This window comes from Lichenostomus cassidix, chromosome 23, assembly GCF_008360975.1.
Source record: "Lichenostomus cassidix isolate B80296 chromosome 23, HeHo_3.0, whole genome shotgun sequence".
NCBI lineage: Eukaryota > Metazoa > Chordata > Aves > Passeriformes > Meliphagidae > Lichenostomus > Lichenostomus cassidix.
Genome location: NC_139503.1, coordinates 1,107,752 through 1,134,878, shown reverse-complemented (window position 1 = coordinate 1,134,878; position 27,127 = coordinate 1,107,752). Strand labels below are relative to the sequence as shown.

Here is a 27,127-nt window from a genome sequence, read left to right as displayed (position 1 = left end):
GAAGAAATGCCCAGTTTGACTTCTGCTCACAGGAGCAGCCTCTGCTTCTCTCTGTGTCCCACATGGAATATCCAAACTCCTTCCACCCTGTGCTAAAACTGCCTGAAGCTGCTTCCCTTTTAGGTAATTAAATGCCAAGAGGAGCCCTGCGTTTTCTAATTAATCCTCTGACCAATGAAAACTTTCCTCCTCTCTCTTCATCCTCTGCTTTTCCTGGCCAAGTTAAAGATGCACCTGAGTCCTGTGAGTGGGGAAGAAAGAGCAGCTCTACCCACCCTGGGAAGAGGATTTGGAAATGTTGAAATGTGTCAGCTTGGTGAGTTTTGGATTACTTCAGTGTTGTTAGGGGATGGCCTCTAAGATGAAGCTCAGATAAGCTGAAGGTTTATCAACCTTTGGGATCTCTCCAGCACTCCTTCAGTTCAGATCACAAACTCCTTCTTCAGCAGGATGGCTCTGATTCAGTGTTGATTCTGTGAGTCTTCTTACAGCACAAGTTCAGCTCCAGTTAAAACCAGTCCCACCAGGAATCCCCCAGTGCTCAGTGTCACCAGCTGTCCCCTGCTGTGTGGGTGTGAGGAGCCCTGCTCTGCTGGGGACAGCTCTGTGGCTCCAGGGCCCATCCCAGGCAGGGTGACCCCAGCCATGGGGACAGAGGTGTCACTGTCCCTGCCCTGGGGACAGTGGGGACAGCCTGGCCTGCTGTGCAGGACAGCTGGGGAGGCTGCAGGCAGCTCTGGGGAGTTGTGTTCATGCAGAGTTGGGGGTTTGGGCACCTCTCACCCCACAGTCTGATCTTGGGGTTGACTTCCTAACAGCATAAACAGTGTTACCCATCTGAGCCTCAGTTACTGCAGCCTAACTCCTGACTCCAGCAGCACTACTACTTTACAACAGCAGAAGCCATCTCACGTTGTAACTTTATGTTCCCAGCAGAACAAAGATGGATTTTGCTGGATTTTACGGTGTTGCATTTCCCACAAACCCCTCCTAGGTTTTGCAGGGTGAGCACCACCCCGGCTGCAGCTCCCTGAGTGTGCACGGTGGGAATGCCTGCCCTGCTCTCTGCGCCTGGGTGGGAGGCAGAGAACCAGGAGCTTCCCCTGTGCAGAGCTGGGCAGCCCAGGGTTGGAGTGCTGGTGCCTCTGCTGCGTGCAGGGAAATGCTGCAGGGGCAGAGTCCCCAGCCCTGCCCGGCCAGGTGGGTGTTTTGCTGACTGCCTCAGTATCGCTCATCCCTTCCAGCCAAGGCGAGTTGCCGGCAGGTTGCGTAAAGCAGCTCCCAACTATGTGAGAGCATTCCTGACTCCTTGCCCGGAGCCCACCAGCTCCTTTTGAAGGCTGAGATAGCAGCAGCCATGGAGGTGATTTTCACCCCGAGCAGCAAAGGCTGTGTGAAAGCAGAGTGGTTTGTACAGGGCTGCCTCAGGAGCTGCTTTGGGCTGTCTCCAGTCAGAAATGCTGAGCTGCTCTGGGAGCTGAGCCTGGCTGGGGTGCCAGGGGGGTGGCAATGCTGAGCACAGGGTGTGTGACAGACCCCAATGCCTGTCCCTGAGCCAGCAGGATCTGTCCCTTCCCTTCTCCTTTATTCCTACCCCGATCAGGACAGGCTCCCCTCCCAGGTGACTTTCCCCAGCCTCCAGCACTGGGAGTTCTCAGATGACAACACAGAGGAGCTTTTTTTATTCTTGCACTGCCCATTAGTTGTTTTAATTACTCAACATCTACAAAACTGGAAGCTTTCAAACCAATTTTAGCTAATGATCATCTTCCAGTTCTTAGAACCAAGTAGCACTAATTAGCTTGCAGTGAGCCAGCCCTGGCAGGCCAGCACAGGCCTGCTCATTGTGTGCAGAGCAGAGTCTGAGGGAAATCCTGACGGAGGAATCCCACTCTGGCATCCCAGCTCTGCTGCTCACAGGCTGGGAGCTCCCAGCTGGGGAGGAAGGAGAACTTCCCAAGTGCTCCTGGTGGAAAGATGCCCACAGAGACAGAGATGCATAAAAAAGAGGAGCAGCAGCCTGAGAGCTGAGTTGTGCAAGAGCTCTGGTATCCCCAGCGCTGGGTGGAGGGCTCTGCTCCTCACTTCTACAAACAACACCCAGTTTCTGTGTCTTTATTCGTGCTTATTCACTCCTTGCATCATCAGGCAGGCAGCTGAGGAGCTCGGTGTGTGGTGTGGCTCTGCAGGGCTGTGAAGGGAAAAACAGCATCCTGTGTTTTGTTAGGACACCCACGCGCCGTGGCCGGAGGTGCCCTGCTGCTGTGCTGGCTGAGGAGGAGAGGATTAAAGTCAGGGAAATGAAACTCTGCCTGCATCTGGTTCAAAGTGTGCAGAGCTTTAATAAAGCTGCTGTGGGTTCCCCCAGCTCTGCTGTCTCACCCCACGATTTATAGGATTAAATAGATTGGATTTATAGAATTAAATTTCTGGGTGAGATGGAACCCCCAGGTCTGTGGGAATGTCCTGGAATCAGCAGCTGGAAAGTGGCCACAGAATCAGAGCTCAGTGCTCACTGTCAGTTTGCACAGATTTGGGATTTACCTCAGTGAGTTGAGGGTTGTCTTTGTTGTACATTTGGCTGAGAGTCCTGGCAAGGCCGAGTGAGTTCAAATGCTGGGAATCACAGCAGGAACTGCTCCTGTCTGCTCTCCCAGCCCTTCATAACCTCCCAGAAGGACTTGGGGATCTTAGAAGGAATAAACAGGGCAAGAAATGAGTGTGACTAACTGAAAAAAATCATGTTACTTGTGCCTGGCAACAATGAGCCAACGGGCACGGAGGGAAATGATCCACAGCCCCGCCCTGGCTGAGGCAGGCCCTGCCTCACCCTGGGATGAGCTCGGCAGGCAGGGAAGAAGAGCACCGGGAGATGGGTTGGTGGCTGCACCTGCCTCTCTCTCTCTCCAGTGCTGCTGTCAGGGTGAGCATCCAGCTCTGCTCCTGTCCCACAGCAGCTGGGCAGCTGCCCTGCTCTGCACTGCTGTCCCTGTCAGCCAGGGTGGTGTGTTTAACCCATTCCTCTCTGAGGGTGAATCCCTCCTCCTGCTTCCCCAGGCATTCCCTGATTCCAAGCCACAGGGTGGGTTTTTTCTCCCATTTCACTCAGCTTTGGGTCAGGAAGGCTCTGGTGATGCCAAAGCCAAGGGGTGCTGGGGGTTTCTGATGCTGCTCTGTGCTCCCACCCTGCCCCTGCAAGTGCTCCCCTTTTCCCATCAAAGAGAGGAATTCTGCAGCTGGAATGTGTTGTACCAACAGCCAGAGTGATGTGAGTTTTACACACACAGAACTCACAGAACCTGTTTGTCTAAAGCCCTGACAGTCAGTGATGCTTTAATGGCCTTTACACTGCAAACATGCTTTTATTTTTTCAACCTTACCTTTAAAAATAATATTGTAAAATATGAAGCAGCCAAGCTGGACAAGGAGCTGGCAGTGAGGACTCCAGTGCTGCTGTGTGGCCCTCGGGGTGACATCAGACCATGCAAGGGTGTCAGGAGATGCTGTGTTCTGACCTTAGCAGGATTTGGACACTTGGTGTCATCCCAAACCTTCTGTCCCTGTGTGCCCCCCATGCCCTGTGACTGAGTGAAGCCCCTGGCAGTGGTGTCTGTCTGTCTGTCCTCAGGTGTTCCCAGGCCTTTGCAGGGGAGCTCTGCTCATTTCCTGCTCCATTCCCCCTGCTGGGTGGGCAGTGGGACTGATCAGCCCTGTGTGCTTTGCTACCTCTAATGCTCCAGAACAATCTTTATTTTTACCTGACCTTCCCTGCAGTCCATGCTCTGTCTCTGGGGACTCTTTGCATCCACAAGGTCACACAGCCCAGGCAGGGGAGGATCTTTCCCAGGTGGGATGGCTGGAGGAAAACTTCTGCCTGTTGGGAGAAAGAGATTTGAGGCACTTGTGGCACACCGATGAGGCTTCATATCTGGAAATAGAAACTGTGGTTTCTGTTAAGCAGGAGGTGAATGCTTGATCCTTCTAAGCCAAAATCTTTGGGAAATGAAGTGCTTTGGGAAATGGAAGTGCTATGGCCAGCCTGTGATGTTTATTGTCAAATACATGGTTTTGCCATGGCCCAGCCTTGCAGAGAGCTGGCTGCTCCCCTCTCCAGACAGTGCTGGAAGCAGCACAGTGATGCCAAAGGACTCCAGCTGGGAGTCCCTCCTGTCCTCTCCCACTGCCTGGAAGAGCAGAGGGAGCAGGCTGTAACCCCAGCAGCTGGGTGTGGAGGGTTTGTGTGTTTTCTGATAACACAGGCTGGGGATCTTCCCTCCTCCTATTTAATTTGCCCTTTCCTCCAGCCTTCTGTCCTTATCAAATCCCTCCTGGCATTGCTTCCCTCCCAGCTTCCTTTTCCCCAAGCCCTGTTACAAGATCCAGCTGCTGAGAGATGTAGTAAAGATACCCCTGTTGGGTAAGGAGAGCCCTGGGCTTTCTCATGGGCTCATTCTTTTCCGTGGTCAGGAATTTATTGTTGATCTTAATCTCAGGCCAGGCAGCGTCACTGCACAGTGACAATAAATGTTCTTGAACAACCTGCTGATGGATTTATTTGTCTTCCCAGAAGGATCCCAAGGGGCAGGAGGGCCTGGGAGAAGGGAGTTTCTGTTCAAGCCTTTTCATCCCTCTGAAATGGTGCTGAGATGGAATACCTGGGAATGGCAGTTCTGGCGTGAAGGAAGCACTTTTCCAAGCCTCTCTCCAGCTCCAATTCCCAGCCTCAGCAGGGGCTGAGGAAATGCCCAGGTTTTACCCATCAGCTTCCTCGGGATGCTATGCAGCCAATGTCCCTCACCATTCCTGCCCAGGGCTTCCCAGATTTGGGTCTTTATCCTCAGTTCCTCTGGGGATGAATTTGGGCACAAAACCAACACAGCCTAAAGCCTCTGCTTGGGATATGAGGAATCTTTTTCCAGGTCATGTGTGCTTCTTGCTCCATGTAATGGGGATAAGAAGAGGCCCCACATCCCGGGGTGGTGCAGGATTTAATTACTGTTTGTAAATGTCTGGGAGATCAGCTGATAAAGGGTCCCTGATCCACTGCTCCAGGCTCTTCCCAACCCACACTGCCCTTCCAGGCACTGCCACCTCCGAGCCACTTCCTGGGGACAAAGCCCATCCCTTCAGACCAGGACACACAGTGGGGCACTCTGGGATCACTCTCCTGTGATGGATTGTCTTATATCCCATGGAAGTGAGGCATCTTCCAGCTAGACTCACCTGGAAGGAGTTTTCTTTGCTTCCCAGGCAGGTTTGTGTGGCTGAGGTTGCAGACCCTGGAGTAAATCTGGAGTAAATCCACAGTTGGATGGGTTGGAGGTCTTTGACTGGAAGGAAGATGTTATTCCCTTGGTGAGGGAATCAGTGTTGGAATAACCTACAAGACAAACAGGAAAGGGATGTAAATACCAGCCCAGGCACTGAGGAAGGAGAGTGCATCCAGCAGGGAATGTGAGAAGGGAAAAGAACCGGTGTGACAGGACTGTGTGGAGTTGTTGCTGCTGGATTGGAAAAGTCCTGGGCAGAGCTGATTTCCAGGGACACTGATAAGGCAACACTGAGCTTAGTCCTGAGCACAGGAACAAAAGCACCATTAGCAATTTCAAGGAATCAAACAGGAGAGCTCCCAGCTGGTGTCAGTTGTGACAAACTCTGTGCCCTCACTCCAGGTCTCACCCTCAGCAAGCAAAGGGCCAGGAGATCTTTTGGAGCTTGAGACAATGTGGCTTCTCCTGAAGCCTCTGGCATTTCCACTGCTGAGGGTGTTCTGGTGATTCCTACAGCTGCTCCAGGCTCCCAGGGTGCTTTCTGGTTCTCCCAGCAGAGGTTCAAAGGGACCTTCCCAGAGCTCACCATGTCCTGTGACACTTAAATCCAACATGTGGATTTGTGTGTGAAGGTTCTCCATGGAGGAGCAGAGCCAAAGCCAGCAGCACCATCCTCCCTCCCAGCTCCAGGCTCACATATGTGGAGAAGGCCATTTCCCCAGTTTTTCCAAATTAAATCCTCTTGTGGTTTGGGCCACAAACACTGTCTGGGCAGAACTAGTATTGCTTTGCTTGCAGAAATGGTGAGTTTCAGCAAGAAAAAGGCTTGGGGATGCCTTTGAATTGCCTTTACCTGTGGGTGATGACCAACAAAGGCAAACCCACATTTCAAATCCAGTTGTCTCCCTGTGACAATTTTAATCTGTCACTCAAAAACAGATCCTCCAGTGACTTCACAAAAGTTCCTTTTTGCTGAGTGAGAGCAGTGACCACAAAAACTGCAGGATCTGTCCACCTTCTTCTTCTGAGATGTCTCTTTGTCTATAGTCATAAATTATCAGCCACTGCCATCTTTTAAATAGATAGTTTCCTGTTCTGCCTCTTGTAGGTTAGATATTATCTCCCCCAGTAAATCATGAGTCAGTGATTAATTCAAGAAGGCCGTTCCCAGGAGCAAATTCTTACAATGTTAAAATTAATATGATGCGGAGCCATTATACCATGATAGAGAAAATAATTATGGCCTGCAAACCAGTTTAATCAACACAGAACATGCCAGGGCAGGTGCTCAGCCCGAGTGAGTCACTGCAGGAAAGTTCAGATCCCAATGGAGGGGTTGTGTGAGTTTACAGAATTGTCCTGAGCCCTGGGACCTCTGTGTGTGCTCTTTGCACACACAAATTGGGAAGGAAAACACCTTTGCTGATGGTTAAACAGCATCAATGACTATAAAAGCTTGAATGGTTTCAAGAGCGTGCATGCAGCCAGTTAAGATGTCTCAGCTGATGAGTGGCAGCTCATTAAGCTGATTAAGTTGTGTCTTCACTCTGTGTTAAGCAGCTGTGCAAAGTCATCACATATTCTGGAGTCAGCAGGCTCTGCCTCAGCACAGGGGATGGCTCTGCCTAGGAGCAGTCTGAGAGGGGACAGCTCATGGGAGAAGGGCTCAAAACTTGGGAAAAACTCAAAAACTCTCTCTAAGCAATCCCAAAGCAATCACAGCTACAGCAAGACACCAGTGAAGGGACAAAGCAGCCCAGGAGGTGTGTGTATGTTATTATAAACCATCTGATAATGGGTAATAACCCTCGGTGTTCTGTTAACAGCTCCCACATCTCAAAACACCTGAATTCCTGTGGATTAAGGCTTACAACATCCTGCTGGAGCCCGGGCACCCTGCAGGGCTGGGGAGCAGCAGGCACAGAACAGTTAAGTGACTTGCACAAGGGTGAATCAGCAGGACTTGAGGAACTGAACCTGAAGGCAGGTGCTGAGCTGGAGGAACTGGCACAGCTCAGCAGCAGTGCCACCAGCTGTGACCTGCACACCCCTGAGCCCAGCAGTGCCTTTTTTAGAGTTAGGGTGGCCAGAACTAAACCCACCATTCCAGCACCACCAGGGATGGTATTAGTGTATTTCCTGTATTGCTTTCCAAGTCACACGGATTTTATGCTTTAATTTTAACTGTGTATTGAGGTAAGTGCCTTCACAGTTTCAAAATTTTAATCCTTTAATGTAAGTCTCCTGTTGCATGGAAAGCTGAGTGTTTCTGGGGATGAGGAAGATCGAATTTCTCTGCTGTCTACAGGATAATTTGTGTAGACTGGGAGCCACAGCACATCTAAAATCTCACCTGTAACTTCTGAGCTGAGCCTAATTAATTCAGCATGTGGGTAGAGTGCATTATTTGCAGTACCACACCTTTCCTGCCTCTCTTCTTTTCCTGGGCTTTTCAAAAAGAGGACTGGGCAGGATTCTATTTATAGAGCCAAATAAATCCAGCCCTGCCTGTGCTGTACGTGATCCCTGCAGCTTTTCAGATGTGGTCCCACGAAGGGCTGAATACCCTTCATGTCCTACTTCTGCCAATCCCAGAAAAAAACCCAAAACAGTGGGAATTGGAAGGTCTTGGACCATACAAGATAAAAGAAACAGCTTTGCACTAACACAAATGTGAAATTATTCCAGTGTGTAGGATGGGAAGAGCTGAAGTTCCTGATCTTTAAGAACATTGTGTGAACTTCATTAATTGTCCTGTCTGCCAGTTGCCAAAGGAAAAGATTCTGGAGGTGCCCTCGTTCCTGTTCTGATGATTTGAGAGTTGGATTCTGACAGTGAACAGATGTCCACTGTGGACAAATGGGACAGAAGGGAAAGAGAACAGGGAAAAGCCTGGGATTGAAGAACAAGGCAATGTGCAGTTGGGAGGAGAAAATGAGGCAGTTGGGGCATTACTCCACTCCTACAAAGACATGAGGATGAAGGGATTGATCTGTGTTTGGCAGGGGCAAGAAGGAGCAGGAAAGATGCAAGGATCAAAGAGGGGGAATGGGTGAGCAAAGAGTTGATTAAAAACACCATTCAGATGGAACCTGGGCTTGGCCACAGCAGCAGCAACCCTGGAATGACTCGACCCCCTTAAGGAACAACCAGGAGTGGCTGGGAGAGGAATGGAGGCTCTGCTTGGCCTTGGAAAAGACTGAAGGGAAGAGTGGCTGGAGTGGGCAGGCAGTGCTGTCTGCTGCAGAAGGTGCTGATTTATAGTGAGATCACAAGGAACTCTTCCTGCTCTCTTCTCCTCTTGCAGCTGAGCTGTTCCTGGCTGCATGCACGGACAAGTGGAACAGTGCTACTATGGTGCTAAAAATAATAAACACCAAAGATGTGCCATGAAAACTGGGAGAGCTTTGCAAGGAATCACATCCCAAGGAATCAGTCCCCAGTTCTCATGGATTCAGCCTTTCCTGTAAAAATGCCACCTGAGTTATCAAGCAGCTGAGCACAAATCATCTTATCCACTTATTTTTCTTTGTAGGAAGTCGCTTCAGGACAAACCAAAATTTGAGGTGTGTGGTGCAACCCCGTGAATTTCAGCAGAACTTCGGCTGTTCCAAAATTACAGGAGGAGATTTCTGAAGATGTGGTCTGAGGGCTCATCTGCAGGGAGCAGGGATCCTGAGCCAGCTATTCCTTATCAACAGCCAGAAGCACTGGCCTGGTCAGAGGCTCCATCTCCACGTGGCTCTGCCATGTGCTTGAGGTTGTCCAGCCTGAGCTCCGTGGACAGGAGGGTTGTGCTGAGGGAAGCAGGACCTGCCCCATTTTGCTGGAGCTGATTATTAAAATTGCAGCAGGTTCCCAAAGCAGCTGATAAAGAACTGCATCTGCAAGCTGCTTCTGCCCTGGTGCTGCCAGGCTTGGCTGCTGTGCTGCCCAGCCTGGGAGGGTTGGATGCAATCCCTGCCCTCCCAAGGGGAGTTGCTGCTCGGGCAGCACGTTCCTGATTAGCACCTTCCAGGACAGCACGTGCCAGGGAAATGGCTGTGGAGCCCTTCTCCATCCTGAGCAGCCAGCTCTGGGTTTGGCACGTCCATCAGCACCTCAGTGCTGCTGAGGGTAATTGGAGGTTAGGCACCTCCACACCCTTGGAGATTTACCTGCTGCACGCCTCACAGTGCCCTCAGAGTCCCTGGGTGGTGTCTGGTGACACAAGGGACACTGTGCTGCCAGGGGAATCCAGCAGGAGCAGCTCCCAGCCCCGGTGGTCCTGCAGGGATGTGTGCAGGCAGGGGACAACTGGCAGTGACACAAGTGGGTCAAGGCACCTGTTGGGTGTTCCAGGTCAGGCACTGAGAAGCAAATAACCTCTTTCCACTGCCTAAATTACAAGTGGGGAACTTCATGTCCTGGCATTTATCCCTGACTACCCTGCTCCAGGAATGTGCTCCAGAATGGCTGAAGAGGACACAGCCAAGTGTTTCAGGTGGAGGAAACCAAGTCAGCAGCCCCCAAAAGGCCTGGTGTTGATGGGTCCAGTGCTCCCCTCCCTGACCTGCTGCAGGAACCCTTCTCCAGGGATAAAGCTGAAGACAGAAGCAGCCAAGCCCTTGTGTAGTTTGTGGTTTGGCCTCCTGCCCACTCTGCCTTTCAAGCAGGAAATTCTCAAAGGGAAGGGAGTGCTTTGTGAAGCTCCCTGCAGCCTCTGCCTGCTCTCCTTTAGTCACAGCCCAGCATCAGGTCAGCTGGCACTGCTGGAAGCTGACCAGGCAGACTGATGGCGCCTACTGAAGGTATTTAAGCAACTTCTCCACCTTGATCATTTTCCCCCTCATCCTTTTTTGTCCTTTACGTCCTTGATTGCTGTTATTCAACCCTGAGATAATGCACTCCTGATATCACTGAGATGGGAGAGACAAGCAAGGAGCAAGAGATCAAAGGAAGGAGAAGAAAGAGAAGATGCCAAAGGCAGAAGAAGAAAGAGGGGAAGATGCCAAACACTTCCTTGATTTACCTACTTTACATAGCCAGTACAGAGTTTCAGAAATCCTTCATGTACGTAATTTTGGGAGTTCTGGGGTTACCACGTAGTCCCCAGACAGCAGGAGGCTGTGGAAGGGCATCCTCCTTCCCCCAGCTGAGGAAGTAGCTGGAAAGGTGGATCCAGAAAGCCCAGGAGGCCCTTGGCACCTGCGAGTGCTGGCTGGGCTTGAAAAGGAACCTGGCTGGGAGCAGTTGGGAAATCACTGCGCGTTTAAAGCATCTTTCTGCTTCCCTCTGCTGGTGGAAGGAGGGTGTGATTCCCGAAAATCGGGACCAGCAGGAAGGGCAGCAGAAGGTACAGAGAGGGGTCACCTGGTGGTATTCCTGCACAAGGATTAACTCTGCTGATTGCTTGGAATGTGATCCCGAAAAATGCTCAAAAAGAGCTCAAAAATATGGGAAAACCAGGGCCAGAGCTGGGTGGGTGGGAGATGGGGAGGTGGCACAAATGAGATGATCTATCTGGAGTCATTTCCAGGCTTAAACCACTGATATTTCATTACCATTTCTCATCCTGTTATCAGTTGTGATTACAAAGTTAATTTAACAACCTGGATCTAAACTTGGTTGCTATTCTCATTACAGAACAGGATCATTATCAGTGGCAAAAAAAACCCCTCATGAACTTCAAACATTTTTCTTACTCACTTGGTTATACTGAAATCCCTTTGATTGAGACTTAAATCCTTCTTTCCCCCCAGTTTGAGGTCACTTTCCTGTGGTGCTTATAAGGGCTGCAGGAAATCTTGAAACCTAAAAGGAACAGCCAAGGATGGCAACACTGAATATGGAGATCCAGGAAACGTGAATACAACACCAGCTTTCATTTGAAATGGGATGTATAAGATAAAGGCAAATCTAACATTAATGCAGTGTTCCAGTCAGGAAATCAGCAGCCACTCCTGCATTTCATTTCCCTGTTTTATTTAAAACCCCCTTGGAAGCACTGCTGTTGATGAATGTGACTCAGTGCTGCTGAATTCCTTTTGCAGATCATCCTCCTTTCGTGAGTCAGGGACTTGAACAATCCCATCAGAGGGTTCTGATCCTCTCCAAACTGCAAAGCTGAGGAGAGACTGAGCACCCCTTCAGCCATCAGAAATACTGTGACAAAAACACTGATACCTCACCTAATCGAACTCTCAAGCCACAGAGCTGCACCACGAAAGCTCAAATAGAAATTCCATGGATTTGCTCCAGTGCCGTGAGGGAGCAAACCTGAAACTTTTCCGTGTCTTGCAAACCCTGCAGCACATCATGGTTTGATGGCATTTCTTATTCCCTTGTGCTGGTTGGTACCCAAGAGGAGAGATTTGGGACCAGGAACATCTCTAACCCACCGTGGCCATAAATGCTTTCAGCTATCCCTTGATTTGCTCCAGTAATGAACCCTGGCTGTGCTTGGAGTGAAAAACCTTGGCGTGGCTGAGGTTTTCACCCTTCAGCTCAACACTGACTGTGCTAAGTGCTCTTTATTTCTGGGACATGGAGCAGAGTGGTGGTTTTCTGCTTGAGGTACCTCATGCTGCACTGCAGAGCTTTGCTGCCTCCACTGAGTGAGCCTGGCTGGGGGGCGAGAGGGCGCAGGGGAGGGGTGAGGTGATGCCCTGAGGTGTGGCCCGCAGGCAAAGCCTCAGGTAAGGCCGCAGGTAAGGCCGCAGGTAAGGCCGAAGCTAAGGCCGCAGGTAAAGGCTCAGGTAAAGCCGCAGCTAAGGCCGCAGGTAAGGGCTCAGGTAAGGCCGCAGGTAAGGCCGCAGGTAAGCGCTCAGTGGGCCCAGGGGGGCGCTGTCGGAATTCGCCTCACGGCTCGGCCCCGCCCAGGTGAGGCGCCGCGGTGCCTGCTGGGAACGACCGGTACCTGAGCGGCTGAAGCAGCGCGGGGAGCCCCGGGGAGCCCCCCGTGTCCCGCTCAGGTGAGCTGTGCGGTCTGTACCCGCCGATTCCTGCCGTACCTGCCAATACCCGCCGGTACCTCTCCGGCCCTCAGCGGCACCGGGAACGCGAACACCCGGTTGCCGCGACAACAGCCACCCAGCTCTCCTCCAATCACCGCGCCTGTTACTTTGGAGACTGCGGCAGGTACCCAATCACAGGCGAGCTCTCAGCGCCGTGGCGGTGGGTTTAAGGTGGCTCCGCGGAGGCTCTTTGCGCATGCGCCTTAAGGCGGCACCGGCGGCTACTCGCGCCACCGGAGCCGCGAGCAAGGGGCGGGCGGGAGGGATGTGTCCCATCGGGGGAGAGCGAGCTGTCACCGGGGGGACACGCGGGGCCGCGGCTGTCCTGCAGCCCTGGGCTGTGGCCCGCCGGGCCGCCCCGCCCCAACCGAGCGGCGGAACGCGGCTCCTTCCGCCCGGCCCTGCAGAGCCCTACTCCCATAGGCCAGGCTAGGCCCCGCCTCCGCATGACAGCCAATCGGCGCTCTCATCTGGGGTTCGGCCCTTGATTGACAGCGCTGGCGGCCAATCGGGGGCGCCGGGCAGGAAGCGACCGCGGCGCTCGACCGGGAGCCGGAGTTGGGTCCGGGTTAGGGCCGGGCGGGAGCGGCGGGACAGGGGACGGGACGGGACGGGACAGGACAGGGCAGGACAGGGCAGGACAGGACGGGACAGGACAGGACAGGACAGGACAGGACAGGTGAGTGGCGCACCGGTGCCCCGGAGGGTTTGGTGCGAACAGCCCGTGTCCCGGCCCGGGGCTGTCTGGGCGCTCTGCGCCGCCCGCACAGCGTTATTTCGCGGTGGAGGGGATTTGCTGCCCATCCCCTCGCAAACGGGTGGGTTTGCCTTTCCGTGGCTGCTGTGCCTCCGCGCTGGGACAGCCCCGCAGCCCGGGGTGCCCGGGGGAGGCACGGGTGACCAGGCCGGTGTCCGGGGCTCGGGCTGAGGATGCCCAGCCTGCACCACCCCGGGTGGGCTGAGCGAGCCCGGGACGTGTCCCCGGGAAGGGTGTCACCCTGCCGGGACCCCACAGCAGCATTCCACACCGAGCAGGGCTGATGCTGCTGCTCCCCGAGCTCTCGGGGTGCTTTGCAGACACCTCCAGCGAGTCAGGCTCGGAGGAACTGGGGCTCTGGGGAATTGAGGCTCCAGCCTGCCCGCAGGGATTCCCCTGGGCTGACCTCTGCTGCGCAGAGAGCAGCGCTGTCATCCTCAGCACGTGGCGATGAGTGACTCACGGAGCGCTGCTCCTGAACACACTGGAGGTTGGGGAGGAGGGAAATGAAACACAGAGCTTGGAGAATTTGAGAGCCTTTGTGATGCTGTTGAATGCCAGCTGAGTGTGTCACCCCTGGGGCGCAGCCAGTTCACGAGGTCCTGTAAAGCCAAGTCTGTGTGAGTTTCTGTCCAAGGCTTTCTAAGAAGACATTTAAAATGTGCTTTCATTTTTTATGTGCAGCTGTGAGTTTGATTCCAGGGGCGTTTCTGTGGCCTGCCTGTCACTGCAGGTTTTGGAGCACTGATTTATTCCATCTAATTCTTTGGTTTTTGGCTTGGTTTTGTTTTGGTTTTTTTTTTTTCTCTTAGATGCACCTTGAAGGAATATAACCCTGCTGCTTCACTGACTGGCTGGAAGTAGAGGCTCACCCACCCTCCTTCCTGCCTGTGGTGCCCATTTTGAGAGAGGGCAAGGGAAGGAAAGCAGCAGAACTTGTTTGTGCTCCCCTGAACCTGTCCAAGGGAACAGCATGGATGGCAAGGAGTGGTACCAGAAGCTGGTCCCAGCTGGGTCCAAGTCTCTTCTTTAAGGAGAAGTTCCAGCATCAAGGAGGCTGAAAAGCAAAATAAACAAACCCAAAATGGAAGGAGGCAACAGCCCCAGTCTACAGCTCCAGCAGCTCCCGTTGGCCACAGCAGCAGTTTCTGTGCAGCCACACACAGATTCCTTCTCCTACAAGGTTAGCTTTCCTCCCCAGCAGATCCCTAAAAGGCTCTGGATATTGGAGTAAACTGATCATGATGCTGGTTTGGGGTTATTTTCTGCAGAAAGTGCTCTCTCTGTATCCAGCCATTCCTGGGGTGTCATGTCCTGTGTATAGTGGGAGAAAGAGAGAGAAATTGTGTGTCTGCAGAGCAGACAAAGTGGAGGAAGGAGTGGCAGTGGAAAGGTGTGGACGTGTGAAGGTGTTTAATTCTGACAGTGCTTTTCAGCCCAAGCCATGCAGCAGTAACTGAGAGCAGAGGTTCTGGTTTGCTCTGTGTGTTCAGGAGTTTGGATTTCAGAGGGCTGAGCCCACAGCAGAGGCTGCAGCTGGGGTGGGACATGTGGCTGGAATTCCTCCTTGTTCTCCATCTGGGAATGACATTTAATGAGATTTAGGCAGTTTTGGGAGCACACAAATGTTCGGTGGCCTGGCTTAGCCTCAGGCTCTTCTCTTCATTCCTCCTCTACATCTCCTTTGTGACTCAGCCTGCTTTACATCCTTTTTTACTTTCAAATTCCATCTTTAGAGCGTGAGAATTGTTGCTGAGCTGGGAATGCCAGTGCAGAAGAGGTTGGGAGCTGGCTGGGATCTGTCAGCAGTCACCTGTGACTTTGGGAATAACTAGTTTTTACAAAAAGCAGCCTGAAATCTGTGATAATTGGGCTGCCTCATCAGATGGACTGAACCAGCAACTGTCACAAGTGGAGAAGAGCAAAAGTTTGAAAGCAGAGGTTCCTGATCCATTCTCTGTCAAATTCCAGGGCAAAAAAATCCTTATAAAGGAGTTTTCCGAAGGGAAGAATGAGTGATGATGTGGATTTTTTTTAGCTTTATCTTCCTCTTCTCTGAGAAACTGTAAACTAATTGAAGCCTCTTGGAGAAAGTAGCTGTTAAGGCTTATCTTCCACCTGAGTTCACAGGTCACAGCACAGCCACAGAGCTTATCTGAATTGCCTCAGATCAGTAGGGAGGGAGGAAGATAAACAGATTTTATTGACAGGGGGTGTTGGACAGGATGACCTTTAAAGATCCTCCCAACCCAAACTATTCTGTGATTCAGGAGCAGTTTTAAAAATCTGCTCTCCTCCATAGTGTGCAAACCCCTCTGAATTCCTTGGCTACATTTAATCCTTGTGCATTCCCTTTGTTTTTGCAGGAGAACTTGATTGGGGCCTTACTGGCTATTTTTGGCCATCTTGTCGGCAGCATTGCACTCAACCTGCAGGTGAGTGTCCTGAAGGAAATACTCATCCTGCATTACAATAAACTAGCAGTCATTACAAAGCTGCTTTCCCCCTGTTTTCTGGCCTAGAAATACAGCCACATCCGCCTGGCAGGCTCCAAAGACCCTCGAGCCTACTTCAAAACCAAGACCTGGTGGAGTGGATTCTTCCTGCTGGTGCTGGGAGAGCTGGGAGTGTTTTCCTCCTACGCCTTTGCTCCTCTCTCGCTGATTGTGCCACTCAGTGCAGTGTCTGTTGTGGGTAAGGAGGAAAGAGGCTGAGTGGATTCCAGTGGGAGATTCCTGACTCCATAAATCACTTTTCTCTCTCTTTTTTTTTGTTTTTTTAATAGCTAGTGCAATCATAGGAATTATATTTATCAAAGAAAAATGGAAGCCCAAGGAATTTTTGAGTAAGTTCCACAGTTTCTTTTCATTTCTCTGTTTACAATTCATCCCACACAGCATGGCCTCTCAGGAATTATAATTACAGGGATGGCAAGGCCTCATTAGCACCTCTTGGAAGAAATGTGTCATCTCATCCACTGTTTATTACAAATGGATATTATATTTTCCTGACTTGTGGCAGATCCCCCGAATCTCACAGAATTTAGAAACAGGCTGAAGAAATCCAGGCTGAAGCTGCAGCCCTGATTCTGCAGCAGCACAGGCATAGGGGAATGAGCTAAATTCCATAAATATTTGTGTTTTCAGAAGTGGCCAAAGGGCAGTGGGCAGTGCCAGGCAGGATCAGCCCCAGACACAGATCTTGTAGCCTTATTTATTCAGCAGATGCCACCTGGTACCAACTTCTTGTCTCAGCTCCACACCCCAAAGTCCCCAATGGCTGCAATATTTTGGAATTGGGGCAGGAAGGGCTCCCAGGAGTCCCCCAGAGGAACATCCAGGATGTCACTGCTGGTCCTGTGATTATTCCATGCATCCCCAGCCCTCACTAACCCTGTCCCCTGCTGTCCCTGTGCCCCAGGGCGCTACGTGCTGTCCTTCGTGGGCTGTGGCTTGGCCATCGTTGGCACTTATCTGCTGGTGACATTTGGACCCAACAGCCATGAGAAGATGACAGCAGAGAACATCACCAGGCATTTAGTGAGCTGGCCATTCCTGCTCTACATGGTAAGGGGGCCATGGAGGGTGGGGTGCTTTTCTCCACTTTTCCAGCATTGTTTTTCCTTGTGGTTCCTTGTGTTCACTCATGAACCTGTGGCAGCTTTTCCACGTGTCACACATGCACAGCTGGGGACTCTCCTTTTGTTTCTCTGAGTTCTGTAGCACTTAAAGATCTTTAACTGAAATGGACTGTGCCTGAATCTGGGCTTTTTCCACACTGACTTTACCTGGAGGCACCAATCTCTCATGGAAAATACCATGAGATCTGTTGGTTTGTAATGAAGATAAGCTTGGCCATTGCCCCAGGGATCACCTGGGGAACCTCACTGCAGAAAGCAGGCCGAGATCTCTGCTGGGAATGTTCAGTCAGGATTATTGGATCTGCTGCTTTACCATAAATTCAACACCAAAAGAGCCCCATGGTTCCTGTTCTGCAAGAAGCTGCTGAATATCTCTTCCAACTGGCATCTAAGATGATGCTGAATTTGGTCTATAATTGTGTGGGATCTCCATTTCCCTTTGATTTGCCCTATCCTAATGTTTGATTGGCTCAGAATCTCATTTACTGCCAAGCCCATGTGCTCTGCCATCTTTAATAATCTCATTTCCCTCTTTTGTAGCTTGTGGAGATCATTGTTTTCTGCCTGCTCCTGTATTTTTACAAGGAGAGAAATGCAAACTACATTGTCGTTATTCTTCTGCTGGTGGCTTTGCTGGGTAAGTTGGTATGGACTTGTAAGATCTTTAAACAGTAAATTGAGGCATCTCTGGCATAATTGAACTAATTAATGCCATGAAATCCACTTATTTCCTCCAGAAATGTTCCTACAAATGCTGAAGCTGATGTTTAGGGTCTTTGCAAACAACCTTTGAACAGTAAAGGATTCTTTCCCATCAGACAAATAATCTGCCAAGCACAGAAAGTGCAAGTTTTTTGTTAGTGTTCCTAATTTTAATCTGGGCACACAAAGGGTGGCATTCAGTGGGTAAGGAGGACTGAGCCAGTGGGTGAAAGACAGGATTTGACCTCCAAGAGTCGTTTGGCTCTGGGAGATTTGCTGTGTGGTTAAAGAAGTGAGGAATCCTCTGCCACCCCAGCTTGTCCCTGTTAAACTGAGTCTCTGATGATTGTGATATCCCACAGTGGACCCTGCTGTGACTTTGGATTTACACATTTAATAATTTTTTAAAGAAACTGTAATCAAACTTTAAAAAGGGTGAGCAACAGCAAGTCTGCCATGCTGAATTCCATGTCACAGCCCTCAATTTTTGCTGTCTGTGCACCTTCAGTTCCTGCAGTGTCTTTTGTTTTACTCTTTTTAATTTGTTTTTTGAGCTGTTTGGGGCTGGATTTCAGTGGTGCCTCAAAGGCTCTGTGAATTACAGACAAAGAAACTGCCCTAATTCTGAGTGGCCCAACGTGGGCTTTCAAGAAAGAGAAAGGAAAGCTCTTCCTGATTCTTGTTTTGGAGACTTTGTTGGCTTTATTAGCCAAACCAACTGACAATTTGCATCCTCTCATCATGTGATTGCACAAACACTCTAAACACTTTGAAAACCAGTAAATACTCCCAATTCTGTAGACATGGGAACTGTGACACAGAAGGGTTCAGTGATTCATTGCAGGTTGCTGTGGTGGGTTTGTTGGGAATAAAACAGGCAGAGTTGGTGAAAAGCAGGCAGTTTGGCCTTGTTTGGCCCGGCAGGAAGAGGGGTTTTGTGGGGATTTTGTGGATGCTGGGGGTGTTTGCAGTGCCTCAGCTGAGTGTGGTGAACTCCCCCAGGCTCCATGACCGTGGTGACAGTGAAGGCAGTGGCTGGGATGATCCTGGTGTCCATCCAGGGAGCCCTGCAGCTGGACTCACCCATCTTCTACATCATGTTGGTGTGTATGATTGCCACAGCCATCTACCAGGCCACGTAAGGATTCCTGTTTATCTGTAATTCTGTAGGGTTTGCCTCAGGAAATGTTTGTTACCATGCCAAAGATGCCTGTTAAAATCTAGAATTACCCATTCTACTCTGTGACTCTCAAATCCATGTGGCAGTTTCCTGGGATAATGGTGACCTTTGCTTTTCCATAAAGTGACGCTGCCAGGTGGTTTTAATCCCACCATTCCAGTATTTGCCAAACAATTTTAGGACTGAAATGGTGGCAAATCAGAGTGCAGAATCAGTGTTGTTGATAATGTATCTATTTTTAGGGCTTTTTTTCCCTTTGTACTTGCAATAACATAAAAAGCTTCTCAAAATGTGAGGGACACTCTGGCCCTGAGGTTGGGGCAGTAATTCCAGTGGCTGCACTCAGTGCAGCCATAAACCTCCCTCTCCTGTCCTTTCTATTCATTCTGAGGGTTCCTGCTGCTGCTGTTTAGAGAGAAAAAGAATGGATTTCCTTAAATTTATGCATCCCTTTTGAAAGGTGTTTCCAAAAAAAGGATCCTTCCCAATCAGCCCCTGTTGCCTGTGATTGTGTTGCAGGTTTTTAGCTCAAGCCTCGCAGCTCTATGACTCAGCTCAGATCTCCAGCATTGGCTACATCCTGTCCACCACAGCAGCAATCTCAGCAGGTAATTCACAAACCTTTCTAAAGGAAGGGCAAAAGATTTTGGAAAATAATCCTCCTGAAGGAGGTGAATACTCAGCAATATGAGGACTTCTATTTTCTTGTCTTATCTCGTCTGCACTGGCTTTGGGTTTTTTCCTTTGTTAAAATGTGAATTAGACTGTGTTAAAATTTTCTGTTCACTGCTGTAATTTTGTTTAAAGTGCAGGGGAATTTATGTTTGAGTTATGTATTCCTCATTCCATGTGTGTTCTTAGATGTGCAGGTAAAATATCTCCTTGTGGAACTTACCTAGATTTTGTTAAAATGTGTGACCAATTTGCCTCCTCTGCTCCAAGGTGTTGTTGGGATCTCTTCCTGACAATCTCCTTGTTGTATTCAGAGTTAGCAGCTCCCAGCTTTACAGGCTCTTTTCTTGCTGGACTTCTCCAATTTCAGCCCTTGCTTTGTAGAAAAGCTTTGTCTGCAGGAGCAAAGATGAGCATTTTCAATCTCTGGGGTTCAAACCTGAGGAACAGCCTTTGTGAGGTTTTGTTGTCCTCAGACACAGAAACAAAACTGGGGGAAACAAACACAAAAAAACCAAACCCAGAACTCAGTAATGGATCAGCCTGGCAGTGCTGGATGCTCTGTGTGGATAGCAAAGCCCTGCCAGGTATAGAGGGCAATAAATAAATACATAAATTACACAGAACCTTTTGATGCTCCTCTTCAGTGTCATCAGTCTGACCTGCTCTTTCATTGATATTTATTTCCTGTCCTGTCCCAAGCCACAGGCTGCTCTCAGATTCAGCTGCTTCTTTCTTTTATTTCTATTTTTATTTTTATTTTTGTCTTTATTTTTATCTTTATTTATTTTGTATTTTATTTTATTTACATTAAAAATGTAAAGAGCAGGAGGTAGAATGTGTGTCCTGCTGCCACCAAAGACACTTTGTTTAGAGATCTGAGCTGTTTGTTGTTGTTTGGGGTCAAGAGTTTGTATCTTTTTGTAGTTAAATCTGGTTTGTCATTCCAAAATAGTCTCTCTTGTTTATGCTGCACAGGTTGACTTGCATCTCTATTAGTGACACCAGCAGAACTATTTTGGTAGTGAAACTCTAAAAAGATTTGTCAATAATTTGTGTTAAAATAGAAATCAGGACACCTATTTTAAGATCATTAAATAAACAAAGGTGCTGGCTTTAAAAATAGGAATCTTGGATGATGTGGGTTCTGGAGGATGTGCTGAAGGTGGAATTGGAAAGATGTAATGAATTATTTCCTTTTCAAGGAGCAACTTTTTACCTGGACTTCACTGGTGAAGATGTTCTCCACATTTGTATGTTTGCACTGGGGTAAGTGCTCCAGGTTTCCTTGACAGAAAACTGCAAAGTGTTGCTTCATGTGACTCCAATTTTAAAAATACAAATCTGTTTCAAAAATGCCTCTCTGTTGGAGGGACAAACTGTCTTGGAGAAGAGAACAGGCTGAAAGCATTTTCTCTGGCAGAGCAGAGAGTGGCCCTTAGACAGTGTTGTGTCTGGAAAAAATAGTGTAACCCTCAGTAATGCACAATTACACAACAATTAATCACTAAATCCTGGAGATCAGCTTCAGTGTTGAGCATATGGCTTGGTTTTCAAGCTGCCTGCTCATGAATCTGGAAGAATTGTAAAATAACCCAAAGAAACCCTTTCTGGGGAACCTTATTTCAGATTTTGCACCTTCCCTGACCTGTGACTTCTGGAGTTTTTGGGGCATGGAGAAAGCACAATGCAGATCTGATCAGTAAAACATTTCCTGTCTAAATCAGTATTTTGGTGTAATTAGCTCTATAATCAGGGGACATTCTCAAATGGCTTTTAGATAAGTACAGGAAAAAAAAACCCTCTCAGACAATTGGGAGATTATTGTTCTGAACTGCACCTTGCTCTGTCATGCATTCTAAAATTCAAGATTCATGGTTTTTAGTGTGTTTACCTGCAGGAAGCCTTCCTAAGGTCAGGCTGCTAAATCCTGGAATTCCATCAAAGAAAACCGAATGTTGCTATGCTTCCTTTCCTCTTCAGTTAGTTGAGGTTAATTAATTCATTAACATGGAAACTTCTCCCTGTTTTGGTGGAGGAAAGGTGAAGTTGGGCTGCTTGCTGGGGTTGTTTCAGTGCTGGGGAAAGGGCTGAGCTCAGACAGTGCCCTGGAATTCTGACTTGGCAGTTCCTGAGCTCCAGGTCTGAGTTCTGTATGGAGCAGTATGGAATATTCTGTGATCTCAGTGATCTTGTCTCCTCCCTCAGGTGCCTCATAGCATTTCTGGGAGTCTTCCTGATCACCAGGAACAGGAAGAAGCCTGTCCCCTTCGAGCCCTACATATCCATGGATGCCATGCCAGGTAACCAAAAATCCAGGGCTTCATCCTCCTCTAAGTGTTGGGCTGCCCAGGGAAGGCTCAGGCTTTGGGCTCTGATCAGTACTGGGTGGATCAGGCAGTTATTTTCTGGGAATATGGACTGGTTTGAGCATTGCTTGGGATTGGGCTCAGTCCAGCAGGAAGAACTGATTTTTGGGGGAGGCTGAGAAGTTCCAAGAGGTAAAGGAGCAGAAGTTTCTTTTGGGAAGCACAGCTAAAGTCTCTGGTGAGCTGCAGAATAACTGAGAGCCATCCCTCATTCACTTGGAGCTCATTTCTCCATCAGCTGCTCCAGTGCTGAGCACAAACCCATCCTGTCTTTGATTTAACATCCAAGGAACTGATGAGCCTCAGGGATTCCTCATTTCCTGCCTGAACAGAGAGCAGGAAAAATGCCCTTTTGTCCCTAATCTGTAGCTCTGCTCTTTGCAGGCATGCAGAACATGCACGACAAGGGGATTGCAGTTCAGCCTGACCTCAAAGCCTCTTTCTCCTACGGTGCCCTGGAGAACAACGACAGCATGCCAGAAATTTACACCCCAGCCACGCTGCCCATCGTGCAGGAGCAGCACGGATCCAGAGGAGCTTCTGCCCCTCCCTACAGGGTGCTGGAGCACAGCAAGAAGGAGTGAGTGACCTTCAAGGACTGATCTGAGTCGTCAGAAGTTCGACCTTTATTTATTTACCTGTTCCAATAGAAGCAAGCGTAAAGCCGGCCTTGATAAGAGTTTCAAGCTCGTCTCGAGCTGAGCTTTCCAGGCTGATTATTAAAATAAACAACTCTTTCTAGTTGGGAAGTTGAAAGCACTTGTCTTGGCAGGAAACAAATCCCAGTTGTGCATGGAATGCTGCTGCCTGGGAGTGTGGAATGGTGAGTGCAGCATCGTGGAGATGCTGTGGGAAGAGAAGTGACTGTGCAGTTTTCAGTCCTGCTGGGAGTGGTTTTATCTCCAGACAGAAGTTTTCAGGAGTTGCTCACAGAGAGAGGAGGGCAGGATTTAATCTTTTATTTACAGAGACTGTGACAGATTTCCAGGAAGGTTTTAAATCCTGGTGTGACCACGGAGCTCCCCGAACACGGAAATAAGTGGAATTGTTTTTAAGCACCAACACTGGAACTTGCTGTGTCTTTAGAGCAGCAGAACTGGGGAGAGTGAACACTTTATCCCTTCAAACCATGAATTTTGGGCACTTCCTGTACTACTGTTCTGGTGTTCAGCATAAGCACTGAGGATGGGAGTTGTTTTTAGAGCACCACTGGATTATATGGCTTAGAACAAAGATTATTTCCCAGTTTTCTGATTTCATAGCAGGAGCTTCAAGTTGGATTAAATGGTGCAGAGGGAGCACTAAAGGATGAGGACAAGGAGAAATGAGAGTGATGTGTGTATCTGGTGAGGAGTTTATGTAATTTTTGACAAGGTCTTAATTCTTTCTCACATTTATTTATTTTCTTTCTGATTGAGGCAGGATGTCCAACTTGAGTCATCCCAACTACCGAAAGGTGTTGAAGTTCCTTAGTTCAAAGCTCAGTTTAGGTGATGTAAGCTGGGGTCCTCCCCCTTTTTTTTTTAAAAAAAAAAGGAAAAAAAATACTTATCTGCTATTGTGGATGACCTAAGGAGAAAAGAGAAGTTGCACAGTCCAGCATTCATTAAGGACTGTGAGGATAATGGAGCTTTGTGTACTTTGATATTTATCTTTCCAGCTTCCAGAGATGGCCAGGAGCTGATATGGAGGGAGAATGGAAACAAGGGGGGAGAGAATGGGGAACTTGTCAAGTGAGAAGGACAAAGTGCATTTACTGGTCCATGCAAGTTATCCTGGCACTTTGATAGCACTGTCTGCTCTAAAACTGGGGCTTTTGCTGTGAAACTGAATTTTAAGTCCATTCAGTGTGGCTTGGGCTGTCTGCACAGTGGAGTCTCCAGGACCCTGGAACTTTATTTGAAAGGAATAGTGCTCGTGGTCAGTGTGTTTTTAAGTGGCTCCTCCAATACCAGGGACTTTGGGATGATTTTAGACTCGGATCAGTGTCTTTCTGCATTTATTTATTTTTATTTTTATTTGTTAAATTGACTCGTGGCCAGTATCAGTCCCCACTGCCAGAAATTCCCAACAGCTCCACGGATGGTACATAGTTACTCCACGTTCTTTTTGTTGCATAGGACAGCAGAACTGTTCTTTTGCATTTGTTTGCTTTGCCAGCTCTGCCGACTGATTCAATCTGGACATATTTTCGATTGCTTTGGCATTTTGTGCAGCTTAGAAGAATAACTCATTCCCCCCTGCACAGAGGAGGTGCCCTGGGGCTGTACCCACCTGTGTGAGGTTTCTCCACCAGCTGGGCACAATTCAGATCTTATCAGTGGCATCCCCTGCACTGCAGCTTAGGGAACCTCAGGAAAGAACAGCTTTGCTTTCATCCTCAATACTTTATTTGTGATTAAGCAAGATAAGGATGTTGATGGGCTCATGCTGCCAGAGCATTCATCTTGCTGGGGTGCAGTGACACTGATTTACTGCCTTCAGATCTGGTGATGGATTGTTGGTGAATTTGTGGGCAGCTTTTGTTCATTAACAATGCAAAATGAAGCAGTGCAGGGAGGCTGAATGGGAAGGGCACAGGAATGCTGCCTTTCCTTATCTCTTCCCATTTATTGTTTTGACCTATTGGTTCTGCAGCCACAGAACACAGAGTCTGAAAATGAGCTGTGCTAAACCACACACTTGTTCCATGGCAGTATTCTCTGTGTTTAATTATGTGGTATAAAATAATTCATCACAAGGACCTAAATGTTTTATTTACAGTCTCTGTGCTCAAATAATTTACTTAATAATGACAATTCCCTTTTAACTGCAGCGACAAAGAAACTCCCTTTGTTTGCTTCTGGAAACTTCCTGCCAAAGGCCTCCACTGGAGGTGGTGTCTGTTTCAACAGCACATAAATCACAATATTTTTGATTATTGTGCCACAGCAGTGGAGCCTGGGGTGTTCCTTGGGCTGTGGGCCTCAGCTCCATGCTCTGAGGTAGGGATAGAACTGAGGGACTGCACCTCACTCCTGTTTGCTGCTGCTGTTCAACACTGGAATTTTAAAATATGGGGGTTTTTTGTATTTTGTGCACTTACCCCATTCTTGCCTTTTTTGCTAATCTTAAAAAAAAGTTATTTTCTGTTCTTCAGCATAAGAAAAAGCATGAGCAGGGCCCAGAGACACCAAGTATCTTGTTTAAACTTGACTGTAGGACTTCTGTGCTCTTTCTGGCTCTTTCAGGAGTGAATTAAGCTCCTCACCTCCCTTCTACTCCAGAGAAGCTGAAACAGGAAGGTTTTTGCACTCTCAAGCCTGAGCTTTTTACAGAATATTTGTTAGTCTGAGGTGGTGGTGGCCATGCCTGGCATTGCAGCAGATATTTCCAGCTGAGCAGCACAGGAAGGTTTAAAGGAGAGGAGTCCTGTGGCACATTGCAGGGTGAAAAATGATTGAACTGTGTACAGCACACTTCGAGCTGTGAATGTCAGCATTTCAGGGCTGATCGCCAGGGAAGCAGAGCCCTGCCCAGAGCACAGCACCCCAGATTCCAGATGGGATTTCTCAGCACCAGGAGCTGTTCCAGCACTGTGCTGAAGGAGCAGCTCCTTGGCTTTACTTCTGGCTTCTTTACCCAAAGCAAACTGACATCTCTTGCCTCCACCCTGTGTGGCTTCTCAATGCACCAGAGCACTTAAAACATTCTCAGTGTGTATCTTATGTGTAACTTAACTCTGTGGAGCACAGCTGAATGTATAAAATGATCTGCCTACAAAGTTCTCCTGTTCACCTTAAAATGTGTAAATAAATCAAGCTTTACACTCTTGCACTATAAAGGACAAATGCTTCATTTTTCACAGGCAATGTTGCATGTCTGTTTAATTCTATTTGTCTTTCAGGTGAGACAAATGAAACGAAACTTTGAATAAAAGATTGTGGTAAAATGAAACTTTGAATAAAAGATTGTGGTAAAACCTATGAAATTCTGGCTTGCTCCATGCTCCTAGTAGAACTTTAATTGACCAAAAATGTCTTGGGAGAAGTTAAGACAGGATTTTGTTGGCTAAAATGTGTAGTGAAAGAGCTGTCTGCCTGTTTGTAACAGGATATTTGTAAATGAAATGCAGATTGCTACAGCTCATGTTTAGGGCTGCAGCATTACCAATGCTCCCAGACTCACAGGAGTCTCCACATATTGGGGTCAGCTGTAGGAATGGTGCAATTTACTTTTTAAACTTAGTTTAAAAAAAAATAGCATTTCATATTTTGGAAGAGCTTGAAACTGTGATCCAAGGAAAGGGGGGGACAGAAACCCAGAATGATTTTTGTTACTGAATTTGAGATCACAGTGAGCTTCTCTGAGATAGCCAAGCCCTGTGATCAGACTTGGGAATGCTGTGCTGTAGGAGATGTCATCCCCCAGCCACAGGGCACCCTGTGTGGGATACAGGAGCAGCTTCACTGCAGTAAGACATACAGAAGAGTGGCAATTTAGCTTAATCGACTGCTTGCCAGCCTAATTAACACTCACCAGATGGGTTTTCAGTCCAGGGGGAGAAGCAGAAAATAACCCTCAGGATACTCTTAATTAAATGTATCTCTTGGGGTCCCAAACCACAAAAGGAGAAAAGAAAAACAACCCAAGAGCAGCCTCAGTGTTAGAGCGGCACTTCACTGAATCTCTGGGTAACAGTGGCAGAAGCAGCTTCTCTAATCCCTAGAATTTCTGATAAATGTGGCAGTTCTTTGTTAACATCCACTACCCCAGAGTTAGTGTGTTACATTACAAGTGTGTTCAGTGCTGATACAAAGATGTGCCATTGACGTCAGGAGTGTTACAGGAGTGCTACAAAAGAGGTGTTATTGCAATAGACAGAGTATTTAAAACGCCACTGAAGTGGACACAAATGCTGGGAGTCTGTGGTATTAAAGCAGAATATATTGCTGGCCAGAGAGGAAGGATGTGGTATTGAATCGATAAAGCAGGAGATTGCAGCAAGGGAAGGCTGAGGATGGAGAGAAATCCATTACCACCTGAATTTGCACTGCATCTAAATTGCAGAATCCCTTTATCTGGACAGGGGAAACTAATCTTACCTTCCTACTGTGAGTTCTGCTGGGCTGTTTTCATACAAGGGAAAGGTGGTCACCATGGTAGCTCAACATCTCTCTTTCTGCAATTTAAAAGAAAATATTTCAACCACAGAAATTTCACTGCTTATGTCACAAATCCATGCTATCTTCTGGCTTTCCAAGGGAGGACAAAGCAGTTGAACTCAGTATTTGTGTCAGTAAAATTCAATAGTTTTGTGGGTTTTTTTCGGGAAAAACCAAAGAAAGGATGTTGATTTGTGCATTCTTTAGAAGTTAACAGGCACTGATACATCACCCAGCTCAGATGATGGCTGTCTGAAATGATCTCATGGCTGGATTAAGCTGTGATTTACTCCGAGCAGGACACAAACTGTCACTGTTCCCATCTGGCAGCTGTCCGAGGCTGGTGGCAGAGCCAGCCCGATTAATGCCAGCAGAGGAATCACGGAATCCCAGAATGA

The 27,127-nt window shown here is 48.5% G+C and overlaps 1 protein-coding gene and 2 long non-coding RNA genes across 9 annotated transcripts; 2 read left to right on the top strand and 1 right to left on the bottom strand.

Annotated features, from left to right (window-relative positions):
* Positions 1-1,659: 1,659 nt before the first annotated feature.
* LOC146427718 (uncharacterized) lies at positions 1,660-26,997 on the bottom strand. Of its 5 annotated transcripts, XR_014856323.1 has the most exons (7): positions 26,670-26,997; positions 24,671-24,856; positions 19,440-19,611; positions 10,959-11,063; positions 5,224-5,380; positions 3,759-3,874; positions 1,660-2,191 (listed from the first exon to the last, which is right to left on the bottom strand). It is a non-coding gene; the product is annotated as an uncharacterized LOC146427718 (long non-coding RNA). The 5 variants fall into 5 exon arrangements; XR_014856326.1 differs by lacking the exon at positions 24,671-24,856 and having other exon boundaries at positions 26,670-26,987; XR_014856324.1 differs by lacking the exon at positions 26,670-26,997 and having other exon boundaries at positions 3,764-3,874; positions 24,671-24,807.
* On the top strand, positions 6,792-9,148 carry LOC146427720 (uncharacterized). Its single transcript, XR_014856329.1, has 2 exons — positions 6,792-7,466; positions 8,276-9,148. It is a non-coding gene; the product is annotated as an uncharacterized LOC146427720 (long non-coding RNA).
* Positions 12,270-22,647, top strand: NIPAL3 (NIPA like domain containing 3). Of its 3 annotated transcripts, none has more exons than XM_085081472.1 (12): positions 12,270-12,389; positions 13,835-14,205; positions 15,389-15,457; positions 15,545-15,716; positions 15,808-15,867; positions 16,443-16,588; positions 17,203-17,299; positions 18,367-18,502; positions 19,064-19,152; positions 20,422-20,485; positions 21,425-21,519; positions 21,970-22,647. In XM_085081472.1, the coding sequence occupies exons 2-12, from the start codon at positions 14,107-14,109 to the stop codon at positions 22,167-22,169; spliced, it is 1,227 nt and encodes a 408-aa protein (XP_084937598.1). In that variant the 5' UTR covers positions 12,270-12,389; positions 13,835-14,106; the 3' UTR covers positions 22,170-22,647. The 3 variants fall into 3 exon arrangements, with proteins under 3 accessions (XP_084937598.1, XP_084937600.1, XP_084937599.1); XM_085081474.1 differs by having other exon boundaries at positions 12,350-12,425; XM_085081473.1 differs by lacking the exon at positions 12,270-12,389 and adding an exon at positions 12,921-12,944.
* Positions 26,998-27,127: the final 130 nt, after the last annotated feature.